This window comes from Pagrus major, chromosome 18 (genome assembly GCF_040436345.1).
Source record: "Pagrus major chromosome 18, Pma_NU_1.0".
NCBI classification, from domain to species: Eukaryota; Metazoa; Chordata; class Actinopteri; order Spariformes; family Sparidae; genus Pagrus; species Pagrus major.
In genome coordinates, this window is record NC_133232.1 from 16982717 (window position 1) to 17007885 (window position 25169).

General features: G+C 38.9%; 1 protein-coding gene across 1 annotated transcript in view; it reads left to right on the forward strand.

Moving 5' to 3' along the window:
* Positions 1–25169, forward strand: part of LOC141012741 (mitogen-activated protein kinase kinase kinase kinase 4) — a 70258-nt gene that overhangs the window by 13141 nt on the left and 31948 nt on the right. The window contains exons 3-15 of the mRNA XM_073486250.1: positions 329–385; positions 4938–5063; positions 5268–5378; positions 7593–7683; positions 7866–7996; positions 10157–10211; positions 10367–10445; positions 12059–12231; positions 17276–17348; positions 17850–17973; positions 18370–18486; positions 19102–19236; positions 23751–23816. Of these exons, the coding sequence (XP_073342351.1) occupies positions 329–385; positions 4938–5063; positions 5268–5378; positions 7593–7683; positions 7866–7996; positions 10157–10211; positions 10367–10445; positions 12059–12231; positions 17276–17348; positions 17850–17973; positions 18370–18486; positions 19102–19236; positions 23751–23816 (1338 nt within the window). The remainder of the gene's footprint in view (positions 1–328; positions 386–4937; positions 5064–5267; positions 5379–7592; positions 7684–7865; positions 7997–10156; positions 10212–10366; positions 10446–12058; positions 12232–17275; positions 17349–17849; positions 17974–18369; positions 18487–19101; positions 19237–23750; positions 23817–25169) is intronic.

Sequence of the window (25169 nt, forward strand, 5' to 3'; positions counted from 1 at the left end):
AGGCAGTAATTGTACTTGTGTAAGCCAGTTCATCCAAGCTTCACTGCAGAGCCACAGGTCAGCACCATCTGCAGAGTTTAGTTTTTTGTTTTTCTTTAACTTTTTAGTTTTGTTTTGTTTTTTTGTTCTGCATTTTACAGGCAAACTGCAGCATAAAGTCATAGGCCAAATGCTTCTGGTAGACTTTGATTTCTTTTTTGGTAAAGTCATATGTGAGAACTTGTGGGATTTGGAGTTGTTGTAATCACAACTGTAGTCACAGTCTTCAGTACACTGTTGAATCTTTTTAGTCTGTTGAGATCTCTTTTTTCTTCTTTTGTTTTTCCAGGGTCGTCATGTCAAGACAGGCCAACTGGCAGCTATCAAAGTCATGGAAGTTACAGAGGTAAAGTGCACTACATTTGTTTCTCTCCATCTCTTCCCTCTGTGTCTTCATTCGTCTTCCCTCGTTTATCAATTGTGAATGAATTTGAATATTTAATGTTAAACATCAAGTGTAATTTATCATGACATTGCCAGAACTATCAGATAAACACGATGTCAATGCAAATTATACATGAAACTTACTTACACACGATTTCATAAATGAGAATACAGTTAGCTGACCTGGTTTTATTCCATGTCAGAGGAAATTTACTCACATCCTGGGCACTTCCCACGGGCTTCTTTAACATTCATAAAGGGTTCTCCATGATTGCTCAAAATGTCTGACACGAGGCTAAAATAGTGTGAATGTCTATCGATTGGCATCACACTGATTTTACACAGAAAGTTCAGTTTACTCATCATGAGTATAACTCGGCCTGTGGAAATAATGGTTGTATAATGTCTTTGGTGGCTCTGGAGGGAGCGTTCCAAAGTCTGAAAAATATAACCCTGATGATGCCTGAAATATGAACTGGAGTTGTGGCGTTTGAAAGAAGCGGGCATTCAGGAGAGTGCCCGCTTCGTTCAAATGCCACAGGAGGGGGTCCAATCAAACACGCTATTGAGTTGCGTTATGGGAAATGTAATGTAATGTAATGTTTTTGGAGTTAGGGACTAAAGCCTCTGCTGCAACGATTCTGACCTTTTTGCCCAAACTTAATGGAAGTGCAACAATACATTGTTATAGTACTCATTTTTTTATTACTGGTATAAGGCTTCCCTCAGTCTTGACGGACTGTCATGTATCTTCCCTTTGTGGAAAATAAAAGCACTGAAAAAGAACACATTTGTTAATTTAGATTTTCATGGAGGCAATAATGATGTTTTTTGTTGGCTCTGCTGGCTCAATACTGCAGTATGATGAAGCATATAACATATCAATTTAAGTTAAGGCTGAAGACAGAGCAGGAGAAACTGTTGCCAGCATCCAGAGAAACGTAGAGATGGGAATCAACAGAGGCATAAAAATCAGATGAAAAGAGAGGCAAAAAACACAACTGTCATGATCCACACAGGAATGAGTTTAATGAGTTAGTTTGTCTGAAGGCACAATGCTTACAGACGTGTTTGAGACTTTCCTCTCTAGTTGTCTTGCTGTTGTATTGCAGTTTTTTTCTTTTAAGTGACATTATCCCTAAAAAGCACAGAACACGTGAAATTATTTCAGAGAAGTATTTCTTTCAAACAATTTGCCTTAGAGACAAAAGAAACAATATCACAGTTGTTTGTGAAAAGATTTTAAAATGCATAATTGGACTTAATGAGTCATTTTTGCTGTTTGCCTTCCTTTTGTCTTTCCCCACTTCAATTGTCTCTCCACTCACGCAGGTAATTGAAGTGATGGAACTTTCAGAGTACATTTGACAGCATCTCTTAACTCCCCCAAAACACAGACACACAACAAGGATCAAGCAAAAATCTACTTTAATATGCCTCCAGCCTGACAGAATTAAATTACATGAAATGGTCTCTTCTTTCCTACAGTTCTCTCAGTGTCACCACATTTCTGTATTGACCCAGTCATAGTTTTTTAGATTCCAGCTGAATCTCCCTGATATTAAAGTTCTGTTCATTTTCGAGGTTTAAAACCACACTCTTGGATGGTTTGGATGATATAAAATATTAATAAAACTCAAACTGTAAATCAATTTGAGGATGAAAAAGTCTCTTCTTTGTCTTTTCATCTTTCAAATTCAGTAGTGGTGTTAGCCTTACTGTACTGTATATATAGTCGGGCTACAATCGCAATATGACTGAGTGCAATATCCAAATAGCTAGAAGTGCAATTATTTTATAAAGGTAAAATGTGTCACAAAACAGTGTTGTAGTGCTGCAGAGATGCTCTGGCCTACAAAGCTTGTTCTCCAGATGTAATAAAACATGTTTGTTTGGAGAGACCAGGAGAAATGCCACATTATCATGATTTAACTAGTTTTTCAATGGCAATGAAAATTGTGATGTATAATTTAATCATCTATGATAACTCTTTTTGACCATATCGTGCAGCCCTAATATATAGGTTACAGATTACATCTTTAACTCTTAGTTTGGGTCTAAAGAGCGTGTTGCTTTGACGCTGTGTGCTCTGCCTTGTGGTCTCACAGCTGTACGAGGGGACAAACAAGAGAGAGGTGGAGGTTTTATTGAATATTGCTTGTGGTTTAAAGATGTAGAGCAGTAGTGCGAGTAGAATGGGGTTAAATGGGGTTGTCCTAAAGAAATATTCTAACAGATACTGTAAATTCCAGTCAGAATGTCATTGGCATCTATTTTGATAATCATTAAGGTCATTTTTAGGCACAATTTCGGCATTGTTCTAGGAAAGGCAATGTTGGTCAGACGGTTGTGTCAGTCAATCCAGCATTTGCAGGACATGCAGGATGAATTGTAGTAATATTGGTTACTCTGTTACCTTTCATCTAGCACCATTATTAGGTTAAAATTGTGAAATTGTCTCTGGTTTATGATCAAGTTCTTGCAAAATCAGTGATATTCCAACAACCTCAGCTGTAAAAACATTAGTATGCTAACACTGTAAACGTAAATGGTGTCCATGGTAAATGTTATACTCTAACATGAGCCTTTTTAGAATTGTCATTGTGAGTGTGTTAGCTTGCTGATGTTAGCATTTAGCTCAAAGCACAGTCTCACAGAGCTCTTAGTGTTGTTTAAAGTGCTGTTAATGACAGAGTGCTGAGGATGAATTCAGGCGCCTCACAGCCTGAGGAAAAAGGCTGCTCTGTAGTCTGGTGGTGCGGCACTAAAACACGGTTAACTTTGTTTCACCATCGTTATATTACAGTAATTAATCTTACATAGCCACAAATAGTTACATGACCTCATCGCCATGCATCCTACAAACAGCTTTGTTTGAAAAAGAAAATAGTATTATAATATGCTGTGTCTTCCCTTCATTCGTTTTCAGAACAAATGCACGCACTAACCAGATCAAGATCGTAAGACACGAGGTAGTGGTTCTCATCCCACTTTTGTCCACACGGGCTGCCAGAATCAACGAAAACTAAAAGTCTCATGTAGAAATTTAAGAAAATAATGCCAGGATTGGCCTGCCTCCAATTGGTAGAAATTCTGTTTTTTTATGAGATAGGAAACACATTATCTTTGGGATCTGGACTGTTGTCAGACACAGCAAGCAATGTGAAAATGTCACTTTGGCCTTTTGGAAATTGTGGTAATTTTTAACCATTTCCTTCCATTTTATAGACCAAATAATTAATTGATTAATTGAAAAAAAATGACACTGGTTTAAGTAGGTTCAGTGCAGTTTCTGTTGTGTCCGAAAAAGAATATTCCAAACTGGCCACACTGCTTGTTTTCACTTATACTTCACCACAAATCTGCCTATTGCAAGATTGTACACACTGGTTTCTTTCCTGTTGATGGGACTTGTGAGTCTTCTGTGTTGCAGACAAGCTCTCTAGCAGGAAATACTCGCCTATTATCTCCCTTCTCTCTCTCACACACACACACAAACAGAGAGAGAGAGAGCCTGCAGACGCAGGCAGGAGGCTTTGTGTTTCAGATGGAGGTGAAGGTTCAAACCCTGCCTTGTCATTTTCTCCCCTCCTGTCCTGTGGAGATTTAAAGGAGGTCAGTGACAGGGAGAAGCTCTCTGTTGTTTCCTCTTTTCTGATTAACAGCCACATCCAGCTTCTCCACCTCTCGTCCAGTCCAGGGTAAATTTAGGGGTTCAGTGAATTGGAGAAGTCACAAGTCATTTCCAGGATTTATAGTGAGAAAACAAAAACTGGTGCACTCTGTTTCCTCTGCTCTCGCTATCTGTCCTCGTGTCTCACAACACTGACCAACCTCAGTTGTTCTGCTGAGAAACAGGGGTAGTTGAATTAAAGTCCAATAGTCAGGTGAAAGGTCATCAAGAGGTTACATGACAGTCTGATTGGAGATGCCATCTGTCTGGACGTGAGCTGGTTTGTGTAGTATGAACTGTGATAGGAAGTGATAAGGAAACATTTTAACAAGTGGGTCTAGTGTATAAAATACTCTGTTGTGAACCACATTTAAAAGGTGCACTATGTAGTTTAGGGGAATAAAATTTAATTTTAACTTCATTGACTGATTGATTTATGCCTAAACAAACTAAATAAACAAACTCTCTTTGTTTTCATGACTGAATAAATTGAATAGACAAACTGACCTGAAATGACAACACAATTTCATACTGTTTTACTTTGTTTATCCGAGAACACCTTGTTTATTCAGTTGTGGAAAAGATAAATATTTCTGAGTTTGTATTATTACCTCATTCATTTTGTAAATATTACAATTCTGAGTTTGATTTTATTCTCCAAAAACTACATAGTGCCCTCTTCAGCTGTTTCTAGGAATGAGATGAAGACTTACCCCAACAAAGAAACATATCTTTTTTCTACCAAACACAACTACTTTTAATGCCCATCAACCAGATGTTTTCATCATCTAAATATTCTCTACATGGGGTCTGATTTCTGTTGTATTTTTGTTATGTTTAGGAGGAAGAAGAGGAGATCAAACTGGAGATCAACATGTTGAAGAGCTATTCCCACCATAGAAACATCGCTACTTATTATGGAGCTTTTATTAAGAAAGGTCCTGCTGGACAGGACCACCAACTCTGGGTTTGTGAACTACTCTATCTGCCTTTTTCTGCCTATGTTATTGCTATGAGTCAAAGAAAATAAAGGAATGACTCATTTTTTATTAAGTAGCCACTACACTACTGGGTTATTCTGAAATCATTTGTTGTGTGTTCCTTCAAAATCATTCACGTTATGATCACAGTTGTTTTGGCTGCTAACGTGTGCGTGAATGTGTCCATTTAGTTGGTGATGGAGTACTGTGGAGCTGGCTCTGTGACAGACTTGGTCAAGAAGACCAAGGGGAACTGTCTGAAGGAGGACTGGATAGCTTACATCTGCAGAGAGGTGCTCAGGGTAAGGTTGACATAAAAAAAACCCACAGACACTCCCTACAGCACACATAGATACTGTTAACTGTAGACAAGTAGACACGTAGACACAACAAAGTCACTTGTTGAGTCTGGTGTCAAATAGGCAAAGGTTAAAGCTGGCTGGTCCCTGAAGACTTTTTTAGTCTCCCGGATATTATTATGATAATAATAATTTTTGTGTTTTAAGCTTCGTTTATAAGAGTCATCTTCATCAGTTTTGGATAGTGGCCTCAGGCTATGGAGAAGAATCCAGTCAATAGCTCAAATTAGAGCAGTAGTAAATGCAAAGTGCTTTGTTTTTGTCATTGGAAACAAGCTACTCTACCATGGTTGCCACATTCATCTAAAACTGACCCACAATCCAACATTTAAATGATTTAAGCTGCTGAAAGATTTGTTGAGGTTCCACAAAGCCAAGTTTCATCCAGCTGTAGCGGCAATGTGAATTTAAGGGTAGCTCCACCATTTTGACACATTAAAGTGTGTCAACGGGAATACGACTAGACTAGATATATGAAAAAAGTAGTAACAAACCTTTAGTGGGTCCAGATGAAGCTGCATGTCATCTGATAAAGCGCCTCCAGTGATGTCTGTCAATGTCTCAGTTGCATTGTGGTTAATGGAGGTTCAGTAAAAGCTGTCCACTGGTCTAGCATGAACAGTTTAGAAACAAATTATCAAAATCGATACAACACAACCAGAGAAATCGACTCTTTTTCCCACGCAGTTTTATTCCTTTTCAAAATCTGCCACCTACGTTACCCACAATGCAACTTTACTACTTTTTCACATACTCCCTTTAACACTTTAATATGTAAAATTGGTGGAGTTATCCTTTAATGCTTTTTCCATCTACTGCAATTTTTTTTGTGTGATATTTTTAGGTGTTTCCATTGAGGTTTTCTTCTGTCTTAAGTGAAAATGTACTTAAAAATAGGTAGTAGAAATGCACTTTGAGAAATTCAGTTTACTTGTCTCCTTAGGTTTCATGTTCACAAGCTTGTACCTTTGACTTTTTATTAAAGAACCAAAAATAAACTACCAGACACCTAATATTGCCTGTGCAGAAAATGAACCCTTTGCACTCAAAATAATCCCATTCACCGTGTATAGATGTAAAGTTGTACCTCCTGAGCACACTGACACAAATCGCTGTGGCTGTGCTGCTGAACCCTCAATCTTCAAACACACAGAAAAACATACACAAAGAATCCTGGGTGAACTGTGTTTGTGAGGTGTTGTTATGGCGGAGGCCCTTTTTAGTGCTGGTAAGAACAGAGGTAGTAATTTGTGTGTGGATGCAAACTAAAGGCTGTATGAGTTGCTGCTGTTGTTTAAGAAACATGATGCTACTTTTAGTGTTGGATTCTCTGCCAAATCAACAAACAGAAGAAGCCAAACTGACACTGATAGTTCTTTATGTTCAGGGATTATGTTTTCCCCTTATGGCTCTAGGGGATAATTGATTTATTTTATTTATATACTTGGAAAGCCAGTGTAGAACAAATGTCTGTAAGATGTTATGGTTATCATTATAAGAGATCACAAGGTCCTGAGAAAGATTCCGGGATGTTTGCACTGCTCACTGCATTGGTGTTTGTGGCTCGAGTAACAAACCTACTGTACACAAACATATACACACACACAGTCACTTCCAACATATCTGTCCTTGATGCTGACGTTATCGAGGACAAAATGAAAGTGAGATGATTTTTCAGGAGTTATAAACTTAACAGACAAAGGACTCTGGACTGTCGCCAGTGTTTTCCCTGCTGCTGTCAGCCATGCTGTCTCCCCATTGTTTCAACACCACAGCATACACACACAAACACACACACATACACTGAGCATAGCATGGTGAAGTCATTGTCTGAAATAAGACTCACTTCCTCTGTTTATTTAACCTCCTTTGAAGAAGCGAGAGTACAAACACACACACACACGAAACTGTGCCACTGATCACTTGTGCCACTAGGCCACTCTGCTACCTAAAGCAAAGCTATTAGAATTTACTTGTAAGGGAAAAGCAGTGCAACAAGCTTGAAATAATATCTACTCAATATTCAGTATTCCTTCAAAATAAACACATAATGCTACGGCTCTTTTGAAGTGAGTGTTTGTGACTTCATGTCTATGGTGATATAGGTCATTTGACTGTGTATGTTTGTATTTATTTGTGTGTGTGTATGTCTTCCAGGGTCTTTCCCATCTTCACTCCCATCATGTGATTCACAGAGACATTAAAGGACAAAATGTTTTGCTCACAGAGAATGCTGAAGTCAAACTGGGTATGACACATCGACACATGCACTGCGGTTTCATCCACATACCTCCAGGCGAAACTGTTGAACAATCACACAGTCATACATACATACATAAATCACACGGCCACAGGAGCACCACATAAAGAGACAGCAATTGTGTTTGTATTCAGCTGTGAAATTGCCCTACATTTTTTTTTATGTCTCAGTTGACTTTGGAGTGTCAGCACAGCTGGATAAGACGATCGGTCGAAGGAACACCTTCATCGGTACTCCCTATTGGATGGCTCCGGAGGTCATCGCCTGTGATGAGAACCCTGAGGCCACATATGACTACAGGGTACTTATTGACAGAAATAGTTGTGTTTCTTGTCACATTTTTGAAGATTTGTAGCAATCTTTTTTGAGACATTGCCAACATAATTCAGAGAATAAGGATAGCTCCCACCAACAAGGCTGTGGAGGACTGAACCTGCCAAAATCAGAAAAAAGATAAAGAAATATATAAATATAAATAAAGTGACATTAAATGCACCAAAAATGAAATTGAAAATAAATCTAGGCATGAATTGTCTCTGTATTAATTTAACTATTTACTTCCTTTCCCATTTAATTTTCCATTGTATTTATTTGTAAATTTTTAAATGTATTTATTTATTTACATATTTATTTCTGTACTATTTTCCATTTTATTTATTGAGCCATGTATATATTTCTTTATTTATTTCTGATTTGGGCAGTTTTGATCCATACAAGGCCAACTTAATCCTTTTTCTGAAAGTGAGGCATCCAACAAGAAATCAAACATTCTGTTGTACTGTGAAAGTTCTTGTCCCTTTAGTATGAGCTAATGTACTGTAGGTGATATGTGATGTTGTATGAAACTTAAAACTACAAAATATAAACTGTAATATTTAATAGCATTTAATCAGCCACATACAACAACACATATGAAAAAGAAACAGCAGAGATTGGGATGGAATGTAATTACCTCAACTGGACTGAACTAACTAAGGTGTGTCAATTCAAGTGTCTCATACTGGGTTAAAAATCAAATGTGACTTAATACACTTTGTTTACTCTTACACAATGTCTGCAAAGCCTGTGAATGTAGCATGTTAGCATCAGGCACAGTATTTAGTGTAGGTCAGCACGGTACAGTAAGGCAGTTACAAGACTCTGGCACAAGCAAAACGCAAGCCATTAAACATCCTAATGCTACAAACTGGCTTAAGAAATTCGACAAGGAGGGAATCAGTTCAATTGGAATTTATTGAAAGTCAAGGTTAACACACAACATGTGTGTAGATCATCATTATCAACAATGCAAAGAATTAGATGTGTTTCATGTGTGCTGTGGAGGTGTTGAAGGCAGCCTGCAAATGCTGGACGGCCTTCAAGACAGTGAGAAGGGCACAACACTGTGTAGACAGCTGTATTGATTAAAATAGAGGTGTAGCTGTCCAGCTGACGTACATTAGATGGACGACTGAAAATCAGAGCTGAGACGTCTCCTGTGTAGGCAAGCTGTTAGCCACATGTATGCGTCTCCATTGGTCTGACCACAAATCTGACTGCAATCCCTTTTGGTTTTCCCAGGCTATGTGCTGGTAACTTGTTCGGCCAGAACAATAATATATGCACTTTATCAGTTTAGTCACAGAAATAAAAGTACCCCGCAGGCTAGCTAGAGTAACAACTATAAATGTCAATCAGTGGTTGTACTGATCATGGATACATAAACAGTTCAGCTGTTTTGTGCACATTCTGTATGATTTTATGTGTTAAAATCACTGGAGCCGTTTTCTTTCTGTTGCTTTAATTAAAACATAGAGACTGATGACTGATTTAAGTGTAACTTCAGCTGACGTTACTGTATAAGCCTACGGAAATTTACATAGGGTGGTGTAAAGATAACATCGACAGTATTTGAAGTTCAGTCCGTCTGAAATGCTTCTTGGATGCAATTACTTAGGTTGTTTTTAATATGTGATAGCTGTCTGGTTCACTCAAGATGTATGACTGCTCAGCCTACATCATCTTGTATTCAGCAGAAGAGTTTTCATTACTTTTCATAACAGAATTTCATTACTGACAGAAAATCTTTCAAGCAAGCCTAATAACTCTTATTTCCCCAAAAAGCTGCCTGTTCACTCTTCCTGATCAGATGTATGATAATTCACAGAAACATCCTCAAAATGAATCTCAGCTAATTGTATATTTTTCTGGAGGTAATCAGACATTGAAAAATCCAGTACATAATAGAAAGGAAGCCACTTTGGATCCTTCGATTCTTTTATAAAATGCCTGAAGATTAGCTTGACATCTTGGAAACAGTAACTCTTACTCTTGTAACTCCTGGATCTATTCTCTCACACTGATCTACTGTTTGAATATAAAGAGGATGTCCAAGGTTTTCAGGAAATGAGCAGAACTTGAGTTAAGCTTTGTGTGTTTGCACCCGTCTTAACCTTTTCCTGTCTTTCTCTCATGTTCTCAGAGTGACCTCTGGTCTTTGGGCATCACTGCTCTAGAGATGGCTGAAGGAGCGCCTCGTAAGTTAGAAATATGCATGCACACATTGTTGATTGATCATTGAACAGTCTGTTTTGTCAGCATGTATAATATGTACACTGTTATTACTGTTCGTGTCCCCATTTGTTCCTCTCTCCTTCTCTTCCCTGCTTCGACTCTCTATCTTCGTTTGTAGCTCTGTGTGACATGCATCCCATGAGAGCCCTGTTTTTGATTCCGCGAAACCCTCCACCCAAACTCAAATCAAAGAAATGGTAAGCCTGTGAACACACTCACACACACATATTTACACACACAACAGGATGTAGAGGACAGTGTTTAGGTTTTCTCTTCTGAAAACTGGGCTTGAAAGTGGGCTTTGTTGTGGGTTTCATGCACCAGAAAATCAGGCCAAAGAAATCCTGAAAGCATTGGTATGATCAGCAGTCAACAAGATAAACTTTATGAAAATGGACACAAACATTATGTAAATATGTTGCTGCTGGCATGTTTAATCTTTATTAAAAACGCCTCCTCTCCTCCCCTCCTGTCATCCTGTCTCCTCCTCCATCTATAATGGATAAGCTCTCAAGATTGAACTGGCGGTTGAACTCGTGCTGTCTTTCATTCACTATTAATGTCATCAGAAACACTAGTTCATAGGACAGCTTTTAATAGCTCCTACAGTCTGGGGTGTGCTGCGCTTTCCAGTCTTTTTACCTCAGGGCCTCCCGAAGGCGTCAAGCACAACAAAAACTCAAGAAGCAACACATATTCCTCCTCCTGTTCTCTGTGAGACAACAACTCAACAATTTTGGGAGGGTTCCTCTAGACACATATCGTCTGAGTTAAACTTCAACATTTTTGACAGGAATTTTCTTGGTAATACTTCAACAAGTGATTACTAGTTTACTTTCTCTAGGTGAGTTTTTAACGAATATTTAAGAATGTTGTGATACTATGGAGGCTTTCATTGATTTAAACATGTTTGTTTCATGTTGGTCTGTTGCATTTCAATGTTGAAAACTTAAAGTTGTAAATGAAAAATGTAAAAGTGCATTTTGATTTACACTTTTTTTTGTTTGCTCCACATTTTTGTTTTCTGCGCTGTTATTTGCTTTTGGGTTGTTTTTTTCTTATTGAAAGGGCACCAATCTTGTTAGTTAGATATTTGAGTGTTTAAGTTAAGAACAAAGAGATTTTTTAACAGTGCATGAAATGTACTCTGACTCTTGTAATGACAACTCAATAAAATGGCCTCAAATGGAGGCTCGTGATCAAACCTATACCTAAATAGGGGTGTGGGAAAAAAATGTATTCTTAGATGTATCGCTATTGTCTCTTTAAAGGTTATGTCATGAAGCAGAAAAGTCATTATTCAGACATTTAAAACCCGATTGTCAACATTATGATGGCCTGTAAGGTTTTGTAAGACAGAGCTGTACGTTCCTTGCAACTGAACCAATTGGATGTTGAAACATAACAGACATGAATGTCATATTTATGTTCTGAGCTCTGTTACTTTTTAAGTTTTGGTGAAGATGAGTGAGTCTGAGCAAATATAATGGAAGTAAAATCATATGTTTATTTTAATTATGGACTGTGTTGTCATGCAGTAATAAATAGTAAATCATGTATAGAAATTAAAAAATGTGATGCTTCAATAACCCTTTTTTTAAATGAATCGTAGCCCTCGGGATCAGAATTCCTACTCCTATACCTGAATTAATTAAAAACATTCAATATTCCATTTGAGTTACGGGACAATCAAAAGATAACATTGTAAACAGTACATGTTTTTATAACATTCTCTAAGCTGTTTTTTTTTTTCATGCTAACCGCTTCCCTCTGCTGTCTTCCTTTGTCCGTCTCTTTCTGTCTTTCAAAGGTCGAAGCGTTTCCTGTCGTTCGTCGATCGTTGTCTGGTCAAGAACCACCTGCATCGGCCAGCCACGGACGCCCTGCTGAGACACGCTTTCATCAAAGATCTGGCTAATGAGAGACAAGTTCGCATCATGCTTAAAGATCACCTGGATAGAACCAGGAAGAAGAGAGAGAAAGGTGGGGAGAAATGTATGCAGTAGATATATCAGGCAATGATGTATGGAGAGATAAAGATATGAGGGAGAGATAGATGGATTTACTAACAGATACAGTAGATGGATAAATGCGCTCTGCTGTTATAGCTGCTGTTTTAGTTTCATTAGGACCATTGAAACAAAATAATAGTTTGAGGATGTTGTTAAGTAGTGTGGGATCATGGGAGTTGTTGTATCATTGTTAAAACCATTACAGATGAAAATATATCTGACATGACTCAGGCAGAAATGTTCACAAAATATAAGGGTAATGTTTTAAAGTTTTATTCAGATTACATTTAGTTCAACGACTTTGTTTCTTTACTCTCTGAAAACAGGCGACAAATTGAAAAGCAGTTACCTTAAATAAAATTCCAATTGTTGGAAACATTGGGGATTATATTCTATAAGGACACAACTCAATAAAATATATAACACAGGTCTAGGGTTTACTTGACATTTAAATGTTACATATTGTATCTTTAAATATTTTGGTGGCAGGTGACTTGAATGTTTTACCTGCCACAGACAACATTTGCCCTGTATTTGGCAGGTGGCCTGTGCTAATTTAATTCCCCACATACACACATAAATTGTAAAACAAAAACCAACAGGGCTAACGGTTTGACCCGTCAAAAAATACAGAGAAAGCAAAAGTGCTGTTAACTTGACAGGATTTAACACATAGTTTATTTTCGATTGAGCTCTCTGTCTTCTCTGTCTTTCATTGCTCGAATTATTTAGGTTTTTCGGAGCTGATTCTCAGACAGGGACAGCTGAGGAATTTAATCAACTCTTTGGATAACTAATGGAATTTCAAAACGTTTTACAAATAGGCCACTTTGTAGAATAGATTTTCCATTATGTTTCAAAAATTCATTGCATTAGGTGGGTTTCAGGCCACTTGTAGTGGAAAAAATATGAGCACACTTTAAGAGTAAGAGTGCACCAGCTGCACTGATGGCACAGCAGCTGGTTTGCTCAGGCTGTGAAATAACACTGTATTCCTGCTCATTAATAGCATGCTGTTTATGGAAATGTTTCATTAGGTTGTTGGTGTTATTCACAATTTACACGCATTTTCACAAATTTCTTTTGCATTTATCACACTTTGCTGTATTTTCACTTTTAGGGAAGGATGCACAGTTGGTGTATGATTATACCACTTAAAATGTAGTTCGTACACGACAGCAGGCTTCCCTAGCCGATAAAGCTTTTGAAATTGAATTTGAACTGTACCAGCTATGCCAGATATTTTAATTGAGTTGACTACGGAGAGCAGTGAGGAAGGGCGACAGTGAGACGGCCAGACAAAATGAAGGAGAGAGCCAAAGAGGAAGAGTGTTGGGTCGGGCCAAAAGGCTGTACACGGCTGACCTTTCCTTCTTGACGGTGTTCAGTTGGGACGATGTTTCACACAACAGACAGACACAGAAATTGAGAAGGAGGAAGCAGAGAGAAAGAGGAGGAGGGCTGGAGAGACAAATAAGCAAGAGGCAAATTTGGAATATGGAGGGCAGGGGGGTGGGAGAGTTTTATCCTCTGTTCTAAAAATGAATTATACTCTGGATGAGTTGCATGTGCAGTGAAACTGTGAGAGAAAGAGTAAGGGGAGGGGAAGAGAAGAGAAGACAGATATTTATGACTCTCTCTTCTTTTGTTTTTCCCACATTGGTATTCAAGCAGTCTTTAGTCCTTGTATTGTCCATTAGGTTTATTCATTTTCATTTGGAAAACTGACAGACAGGCAGGGTGGAGGGATGAGAGACAGAAAGAGACAGTGATAAAAACAGAGAGAAAGAGAGAGAGAGACACAGGAACAGACCAGAGAGAGAGAGAGAAGCTGAGAGGGGAAGGAAGGAGGAAACAGAATGGCCATCTGGTTCTAATCTTCTGTTAGCTTATAAAAACACACTAATGACTGGTGGACTTGGTGCATGCTGCATGTGTTTCGTGAGTGTGTGCATGTTAAGTGTTTCAGATCAGATTTGTATGTGTGTATTTGTATGTATGCGTGCCCCCATGCCCCTCCAGAGTAATGAAATGCCAGTAGTCTAAGTGTGCGTGTGGGAAAAAGGCTCTGCTGAATGAAAAAAAGAAAAGAAATGCTCCGGATATGATGCAAAAAGGATGTGTCATTTTCGGCATACCCAAGAGTGTCGTTTGGACAAAGACGGTCTATGTTTTGGAAGATGAATCACTCCCCCCCAAAAAAACATGGCCCACTTCTCGCTGAGCTAAAGTAGGCATTAACCCTCAGATTGCTCCTCTCTCCTGCAGCTTTGGCTCAGAACGACGAGACAGGAGCCAAAACGTTCAAGCATGACATCACAGCAGCAGAGCAGAGATTTCCTCCGTCCGTTGCAAAAGTAGAATTTGTCCGTCTTCTTCCTTCTTTCCACACCTGTATTGTGTTACCTCTCAGCGTGTTAACGGCAACATATGGCCCGTCAAGTAAATGTTCAAGTTAGCCTGAGCTACTTTCACACCATATGTCGGCCAAATGTTGTTATGCTAAGCTGGCTGGCCCATCTTTCTGGCCTGTGGACAGTAAGCGCCCTGGAACAGTGTTGGGCTGTGCAGTGCATTTTGTGTAGTGGTCATGTGACGGCCAGAGACTCAGAAAGTCCTACAATTTAAACCATTATGGCTGCAACTAACATTTACTTTCATTGTTGATTAATCTGTTTGTTTTATCAATCGACCAAATATTTGTTTGGTTTATAAAATGGCTGAAAAATAGGGAAAATGTTGATGAGTTTTTCCAAATGCCATAGAGGAGTAAACAAGCTAGAATATTAACATTTAAGAAGCTGGAATCAAAGAAAGTTGGACTTTATCTCTTTAGAATTAGAATGATAAATAGTTTGCAGTTATTTTAATGGTTAACAGCTGATCGATCAATTACCTTTGCCATGTCCGTTGGCTGGCTGACTGTTTGGTTGGTTGGTTGGTTGGTTGGTTGGTTGGTTGGTTGGTTGCTCGACAGAATTTTAAAAAACTATAGAACAGATTTCCATGAAACTTGGATGGATGATCCAGAACAGACATCATTAACTTTTGGTATAGGTTCTACTGAGAGCCATTCTAGTTGACTAATCGTTTTAGGTCCATGGCCTAATATACATTCCAAAACAGTAAAACCAAGATGGTATGTCCATAACATTGGTGTGTGTAAGCAGAGAAAAACACTAATTCACATGTGGTATGGGCCCCAGAGTAGGAGGTGCTTATCAAAGAGAAAGAAATGGTGATTCAGCATTACAGTTCTTAAGCTTCGGTACAGTATAACAACTCTGTCCCAGATGTCTTCCACTAAACAAGACACTCATTTATTTTCTTGTTGCCCAAGTTTGCCCACACTATACTTTTGTGTGGCTTTGATAATGACAAAATTGCTAGTCACAGTAGACGATGAAGGAAGGAGACGGCAGTCACGGAGGAATTTTTAATGAAACAGTGGCTGGTTCAAAAAGCCAGAGACACAGTGGTGTGTGCCAGAGAAGAATACCCACACCAGTGCAAATACATCAGAAAGCTTAACTCAAAGAACCACCCAGAAACATATCTCATGTCTGACTCACACTGACACATAATTTTACAGTAGAGAATGTGGTAGGTTCACATTCAGACTGATGTTAACATGAACACCAGAGTGAAGTGGGACAGATTCCACCAGTGCTCTGCAGCTGGTGTATGTCTACTGTTACATGGTCGCATACATAGATCCTCTCTGATACAGCGATTAGGGCTGCAACTTGGGTTGAGCAATATATCAATATTATATTATTATATGTATGAGACAATATATTGTCTTAGATTTTTGATATTGTCATATCCTGATATGACATAAGTGTCTTTTCCTGGTTTTAAAGGCTGCATTACAGGAAAGTGATGTCATTTTCTGAACTTACCACACTGTTGTACTTGTTCTATTTTTTGTCTGTACCCACTTAGTTATTATATTCACATTACTAATGATCATTTATCAAAAGTCTAATTGTGTTAAAGCAACATTATGTAGAAATTGCCAGTTTGTGTGATTTGGCGCCCCCTACAGTTTCTGAGTGCAACACCACTGTGGTAAATACAAATCCCAGGTCTGTAACAGTTTGTCAGATGTAATGTAGGTGCTAACTACAAACGAGACTCATTATATTATAACAATGTTATGTGTTGAAAACTTGTATGTTGAAGTAAACATGTATGTAACACTGTGATCCTGCCCTCTCACTGAAGTTACATAGTGCAGAAACAAATGATAGGGTGGTGGAGTGGCTGTGACAGAAACACCATTCACCCTGTTCACACTGTACCATCGACATGATTTGAAGCTGTTATTTAAAGATAAAAAAGTTACATAATGTTGCATTAATATTTTGTGAAAGTACCAGTAGTCATCTCTACAATATTGTGCCATTTGATTTTGTCACCCAGTTAACATTTATGCTAACTGAGTGCTTTTGAGGAGATTTGAAGATATTGAGATATATATTGTGTATCGCCATACAGCCTAAAAATAGGATTTATTTTAAGGCCATGATTCCCAGCCCTAGCCACAACAGGTATTATTTTCATCATCTCAATTTGTCTATAAAACATTAGAGAATAGTGGAAAACATGTAACAACTTCCCAAAATCCAAAGTGATGTCTTCAGATATCTTGTTCTGTCTCACCAGTCCAAAGATATTTAGTTTAAAACAATTTAAGATGAAGAAAAGTAGAAAATCCTTACACTGGAAAAGCTGGGCCAGAGAATTTATGGTGTTTTTGTTCAAATAAATGAATGTTATGATGAATCGATTATCAAAATATTTTCCGATTAATTTTCTTCCTTTCTTCTTGGCTGATAAACAGACATTTTTTGAATGACACCTTGAATGTAGTTACTCACTTGCGACAAAGATATGTAACAGCATATTTTACAGGCTAATTATATCGGCCAACCGATATGTCAGTCGGGCTCCACTTTTTATCACCTAATATGAAGCAAATGCGTGACTACTTTTGCCTCTTTGTCTCTCAGAGGGTCCAGAGTATGAATACAGTGGCAGTGAAGAAGAGGAGGATGAGGTGACAGAGGAGGAAGGAGAACCAAGGTAAAAGCCTTTTCATACGATGCATGAATATTGTTGGAGGAATTGATCACAGGGTGTGTAGTGAAACATTGCACACTTCTGCAGCAGAGAAATAATGTAGACTCACAGCAGCACACACAGTGAATGAATCAAGGTAAACATGCAAACAATGGCTCAAAAATTTGTATCACAACTGTCATCATTAGTGTTCATTATCTGTAGATTAACACTCGTGTCATTATGAACTCCCCCTGTGCTCACATACAGCACGTAGCTAATGAATCACCACAGGGCATGCATGTGTTTGCATGTCTATTAACAGATGCACAAGCCTCACTGTTGCCATCCCTGGACGTCAAAACAGCAGATGGCACTAAGAACTGAGCACTCTCTCCGCAGATGAGCTTTAAGTGTGTGAATGTGTGGAACTGTGCCCATAACCATCTCATTGGATGTCAAGTACATTACATACAGATAACAGTTATTATCACTTACGCTGCTGTCCTCCTCTCTGTCTCTCAGCTCCATCGTGAATGTTCCTGGCGAGTGGACATTAAGACGGGAGTTTCTACGTTTACAGACTGAAGATCGCGAAGGAGGCAGAGAGGGAGGCCACGCAGGAAGTGGGGCTCAACAACGACAACAAGTAGGTTTCAACTTCATGTGAAACCTACCTGCAGTAATCAAATAATTTGCAGTAAAATCAAAATCAGTAATGATAATGATAATAATAGTTGTTAGTTGCAGCCCTGATTATAAGTGGTAGTAATAGTAGAAATAATGGGAAAAATCCTCATGTTAGTTGGAAAAGTAAAGTCATTACCAAAATGTCCTCTCTGAACTCTAATCCTATTTCGCGCTCAGCAATTAGCCTTTAGTCTCTTTAAAGTTTTAGTTGTAACTGCTTCATATCACAGTTTGAACAGCAGGCCATTTGACCCTGGATCAAAGTCAAACATAACTAAGTTTGGGTTTTGCTAATGCAGAGTCTAGAGAAAAGTAATTTTATTTGAACAATGATCATATGATTATTCACGTGTAGGCATTACAGCAGCACAGGCAGCAGTTGGCGGAGCAGGAGCGATACAAGCAGCAGCTACTGGCTGACAGACAGAAGAGGATCCAACAGCAACATGAGCAACGGCAGAAGTTAGAGGATGTAAGTGCTGCATAAACACATTTTACCTCTGTGTTCACTCAGCAGAGGTCAGGTTTATAGGTCAGTACGTAGGGGTGCTGCTGGGAATAAAACATTTCGGAAGAGGAGAAGATTAGTTGAAATCCTCCATGTTTTATTAAGTCCATCTTAACAAGAAAGCACTTGAGTGTCACCTTTTACCTGCTGAGTCACAACCTCACTCTGCCCACCTTAACTGCTCTTACGGCATCTTCTACCATGGTAACTTTGAGTTGTATGTGTCGTGTTGATGATCTAAAACTTTCCAAAGAATTGTAGTTCATGTAGTAAAAAGTGTATTTGCTGTAGTGTGTACGATGTGGGCAGAATTTCAGTTTAAAAACTTTCAAAAAAGGAACCAGCATTTTCAACAGTGAGAAGATGTTATGTCAAAGACTTCTATGTATTTACTGAATTTAGCATGCTAACCAGCTAGCCCAGCCCATCCTGTCTCATAACACCACTTTGTACCACAAAAGGCGATAGTCTGACAGTAGTTTCAGTCTGGTTATGCTGCCCTCTATAGTTTTGGAGCTGCCTTCTAATTGTTTGTGTATGCTGTTGTGATTAGCTTTACTTTGTATGTGCTGTTTCCAGCAGCAGAGACGGCAGCTGTCAGACTGCGCCTTTCAGTGGGCGGAGCTTCAAGAGATCTTGCTTGGGGAGGAGTCTGATCTCCATGACAACAGAGTTTTTGTGGATGAGAGAAACAGGAGGAGTGACAGGAGACAGGTAAAATGAACTTTCGGTTTTGTACTCAACTCTAGAAATGAATCTGTGGTGCTCTCATTGACTTTTATTGAGCCCTGACATTTTTCAGTTAACCATCACAAGTCAAAATCTCCAGCTGTTCTACAATTCAGTTCATGAAGATACTTAATCGTTATCAAATGATAGCATGCCTAACATAATGTCAATGTCAAACAAATTGCCAAGCATAGCTAATTGCACAGTGTCTGATGGACATTTTCATGTCTAAAATCACTGCTTGTTCAGGGAAAGATGTTTTTTCGTCCACTTGGATGCAAGTTAACGATTTATACATCGAGGAGAAATGGAGCCACATTAACATTTATTTGGAGTCATGTGTCTGGCCAACTGACAAATTTAGTCTCCCTTCTTTTAGCTCTGTCCTATATTCAACAGCCTTTTAGAGGCTCTAAAGTGGCTCTTCAGGCTGCTTAATGTTCCACTATGATTACCAGCTAGTCTCTAACTGTGTCTGTCTGCTGATTGGTGCTGATCAGATGGTTGGTTTGTCAGAACTTTTTCACCAAAACACCAAAGTTTCAGGTTGTAAAACCAAAACAGTCATTTCAGCTTTAAGGTATTAAGTTCCATTGTCAGCAGTAGCTTGTTTGTGTTGCGTGTCCTTTACTGTTGCTTCTTAAAGGGTAACTCCCCCAATTCTACACATTCATTTTTGTGATTTTGTGAAGTATGTTAACAGGTCTTGAGGAGTACTACTGCATATGTGGAAAAAAGTAGTATTAAGCCTTTTGTGGCTCCAGACGAAGCTGCATGTAGTCTGGTTAATTGACCGGTGGACTGTCTTGAAGAACCTACATTACCCACAATGCAACATAGCCACTGAGTGACTTCACTGGAGGCACTTTATTAGATTTATCAGCAGTTTCCTCTGGAGCCACACAGGACTTTATACTTTAATTGGTGGACTTACCCTTTAAACACTTTATAAAAGCTGACTTAAGAAAGTATGATTGATGGGAAGCCTGTATAATCTTTTATAATGTGACTTTTTTGCCACTACTATCTCGGCCAGACAGCTTGGATACTAATGAATAAAATACTCTCAAGTCTAGATTTCTTGGAATGTATAGTTAATGTAAGACTAGAGTTACATCATGTGTATGTTCACCAACAACCCAAGTTAACTGTCAGAAGGAATACCTCATGTCAGGTGGGTGTGTGAAACACTCGGGTGTGTGTGTGTTGGGCTCCCTGAATATTTGGTGCCGCAGCGAGTTAACACATGAACTTGTTTTCCTCAGAAGCCCTGTAAGCTTGAGGTGTGTTTGATGCACGCTGCGCTGATGTAGTGGTTGCACCTGTCAGCCTTTGTCACCCAGGTGATAAAAACATCCGCTCCTCGAAGCGACGGACTAGAAGAGAGGTTTTTAAGGGCAGAGCTGTAAATTTTATAATTATCAAGTGTGGAAGACAAAACTTTATGAGATGGAGAGTGACCTATTGTACACATTTACATCAACTTTAATTCCATGATAATACTAGAAACGGCAGCCCTCTTCTCATTTTTAATCCATTTTACATCAAACGACTTGCAGTATTCAGGTGCAACTTGAATCAAAGCTTGAGGAATTACATTTATATAAAAGAAGAGGTTCATATACTGTATAGAAGAAATTGCCGTGCCATGGCACTTTAAAACGATTTTGTAAATTAGGTGGAGATTGAATACGTTTCGGAAATCCTTTGTTTTGCTTGTTATGCAAATTGCTGTGTGAAGGTCTTTAAAAAAGATCTTTTACCTTGTTAAAACTTCATTTATGACATCACACAAATCACCTTTGCTGTGAGGAATCGTACAAAGCACCAATTGTGTGCCCACGGTGTGTGTGTGTGTGTGTGTGTGTGTGTGTGTGTGTGTGTGTGTGTGTGTGTGCGTGTGCGTGCGTGTGTGTGAGTGTGTGCACTGTGTCTCAAGTGTCTCTGCCAATTCCAGTCATTTTTAAACAAAGACACATAGCTCTTTCTACTATTTCAGACTCATTTTTTAGTCATTAATTTCAACACATTCTTAATGAATCCATCCCACACACCAGTGAGTTTCAGTAGGCGATTATTAACACGGAGGAGCAGGTTAGCCACTGCGAATTCTTCATGTAGAAGACACTGTATTTCAATGCTATTAATATCTGTCTAGTTATATTATATGTCTGTTTGGTGTGCTTATGTGTGTGTGGCAGAGAGCTATCTGTATGTATTAGATTCTGATTACACAGATTGCCTCTAAGTCATTAAGTTCAGCATGCTTAATGGATCTATCTGATGCTTCATTAAGTTTTAATGCATCTGCATTTGATTATGTGACAGGTTCAGTGAGTGTGTGATGTGATGTCTTGTATTTTGTCAGATGAAGAACTCGTGCGGGTGCAGCGGTTTCAATCATTTCACACATTGATTGATTTGGCAGGCTTCACGTCACATATATCCAAGTGTAGGGTTTGAGTCGCCACACTGTGCAGGGAAAGTGAATGATCAAGGGTGCAATTACGCAGCTGTGTGTGGTCTTCCTTGGCTCAATGCATGCTGGGATACGGTCCTGACCCTGCGACCCTGATCAAGATAGGTATAGAAAATAGATGTGACCTGCAGTGTCACCTGAGCTGCTATTAGTCACAGTACTTGAACTAGAGTTTTAAAGGTGCCACTACTGTGAACAGGCAGCAAAGTTTCATCGTCAGGCTTTTTTTTTGCCTGGTTTGCATTGCTGTGGTGGTAAAACTATCCACCATTGACTGGCTTTAGCCAATGCAAAAATGCTGCTACTTCTTTACTATAAAACTGCATGCATTATTCCTTGAGAAATTAACAAAAATGTCTAAATCTAAAATTACAAATGTTCATGCCCCCATGATCCCATGACTGTCAAAATCAGCTAATTTTAGCATGCTAATGTGCAAAGCTAACATGGTGAATATGGTAACATTAAACCTTCTGCACATTAGCATTTTAACATGGTCATTGTGAGCATGTTAATATTTGGTTGTCTGCAAAGCACAGCTGTACCTAAGCACTACGTCACAGAGCCACTAGCATGGCTGTAGAGTCTTAACTCTCTTTGGGTGCTCTGAACCCCCAGTTACACCAGTGGCAAAGGGTAGCACAGTGCTTTTAGTGGGCAGCCCCAGATGGGAGTTTGTGTAAATGCTTGATTGTAGGAATTGCAGTGCTTTAAAATGTGCACACTTACAACTGTTTCCAGTAAAAAAATCATCAAAAGCAAAATGGCTCAAAAAAAAAGTATCTTCTCTGGCAAAAAGGTTCAAAAGCAAGTATTTCAGTGTGAAAAGCAATCTAAATAAAGGCTTTTTGACCTTTTTGCCAGACGAGTGCCTTGGATTTTTGTCTTCCTTCGTTTTTTTTTTTGAGCTTCAGTGTTTCGACCAAAGAGCACCTTGGCCACAATTTCTTTGAACATCCTGAGCACCCTCGACTCTTCTGTCTGAAGTAAAAAGGCTAACGTGTGTCTCTCTTTACCAAAGTTACTTATTTTATCACAAGGATGTCACACACATACACATTTCCCAAAAATACTTAGTACTTTCCTGCTGCAAAGGGGGTTTCGGTGCATGTTTGATCATTAGTGCTTGTTTGTTTCTTACCTACTAGCTGACATGCAGTCAGTGGCTTGTAGAACAACTACTGTATGGTCTCTGTACTCAGCCTGCACTGACAGGTAGCTGATGTCTGTACTGTCGTTCTTAAGACTAGATTGAACTTCTTTGTGGATGCTCACCTTGGATTTTATCTCGAAGGGCACTTTAGGTCCCCTTTGTCGATAACAAAGGGGACTTTGTTATCGACTGTACAAACTTCATCACAGAAGCTTTGTCATTCAGTTAAGTTGCCGTTTGAGCTTCAGCTATACTGAATGTGACCCTTCAGATCCAAGCCGAGTAAAAACGATCTAAAGGCAGCGGTGCCACCACTGCAAATATTTAAATCTAGTTGATTTAATTAAACATTGTTGATGTAAAAGTATCCAGTTTGGACTATCTGGACATGCAAGGATTTTTCCAGGAGAAATTCAAAAAAGAGGTCATAATGAAATATTTAGATTTGGGGGCGTTGGCTAAAAGCTCCGTGCCATCTTGCACACTCTGAATATTTCAGTTCCCACCTCTCAGAATTCTGCTCAGGACTGAAGTATACCCTAATTAAAGTTAGCCTCCATGTGTGCGTGCATGTGTGTGTGTGTGTGTGTGTGATGCCAGTGTATTGCTACTCTAATGAGGACCGTTATACAAATACAGTAATGTGTAACAAGATGATTTTGGAGTTTGAGTTGAGGTAAAATGTCATTGTTAGAGTTAGACAAAACATAATCGTGGAATCATGGAACATACTGACAGATATCTGAATTCAACCATGTGGGTATCTGTGTGTGTGTGTGTGTGTGTGTGTGTGTGTGTGTGTGTGTGTGTGTGTGTGTGTGTGTGTGTGTGTGTGTGTGTGTGTGTGTGTGTCTTCGTCTTCAACAGGAGCATGCAGGCAGACAGCGGAGTGCCGATGTGTCAGTAAGGCCTCTGGACTCCTCTGCAGAGCAGGTAACGAACCTTCACTTTATATTTTTTTCATTTACTTGTCATTCAGTCCTCCATTTTTCATCTGAGTGCAGGCAGGTGGAATTACAATATTCAGGATGTGGGCTCATTCTTAATGCCGCTAATGGTTTTGGTCGGTAACGACACATTGCAGGGGAGTTTACGATGTGTTAGGTGGGTTGTCTTAAGTGCTAACCTTTCAAGATGTCTTTCTTTCTTTCTTTCTTTCTTTCTTTTTTCTTTCTTTCTTTCTTTCTTTCTTTCTTTCTTTCTTTCTTTCTTTCTTTCTGTCTGTCTCTTTTTCTTTCTTGCTTTCCATTTTTCTTTCTCTCTTTCATTTCAATGTTTCTCTCTTTAATTACTTTGAGTGTTTCTCTAATTTCAGTGTTTTCTTCTGTCTTTCTTTCATTGATTTCTACGTTATTTGAAGGTTTCTATCTCTTATGTGATTATCTACTTGTTTTTGTTTTTCATTTATCTTTTTCATGTCTTAAACTATTTGTGTTTAATGAATGAAAGCTATATTATTTATGGTTAAATCTTCATGAGTGTGATGTTAGTTGTTAGGGTAAATGATTAGTTGATTGTCAGGAAATGAGTATGCAACCAGACTCTCTGTCTCTCATTATCGTAAAGGCAATATCTCTGGGTTTTGGATGATTTGGCAGACAAAATAAGACATTTAAAGTCATCACCTGGGGGCTTTAGCACAATTTCCTGTATTTTTTAAAACATTTTATAGACCAAATGGTTAATCAGAAATAACTGTCAGCTTTATCGATATTGAAAATAATGGCTGGTTGCAGAGCAACACAGATTTGGTGACTTCTGAAGTAGAGATTCTCTCACTTTGATGATATGAGGAGATTATCTTGTAAAGCTGAAGAGAGAAAATGCTTTGATTCAAAGACTGAATCCAAGAGCAGGTGTAAGGGTGAGAGAGACGAGTTTAATGGTGTTGTCTGTGTCACTGACTCAGAGTAAGATGACAGGAATTGAAAGAGTAAGGGGAGGTGAAGAGAAAAGGATTATCAGACACTGCACTGGAGTAGGGAGGAGGAGGGAAGGGGAAAGCAGAATAAATCATCTCTGAGTGTCTGTATGTTGTGCATGTATTAAAATACTGGAAGACTGAGTGTTTCAGTCATGCTTCGGATGCCTCACACCACTACTGAGGCTGGAGAAGTTTGTCATGTTTCACTCAAGGACACATTCAAAGATCGGGGTTTTAATTCTGTTTATGTGTGGGGCTGAACAGTGGCACACACTCAGCTGTACCAGTAGTGTCAGATCTTGACAAGCTTTTAAACCAGTGCTTATCACAGCATGCCATCACTTTTGTTTTAAAGCCTTCCC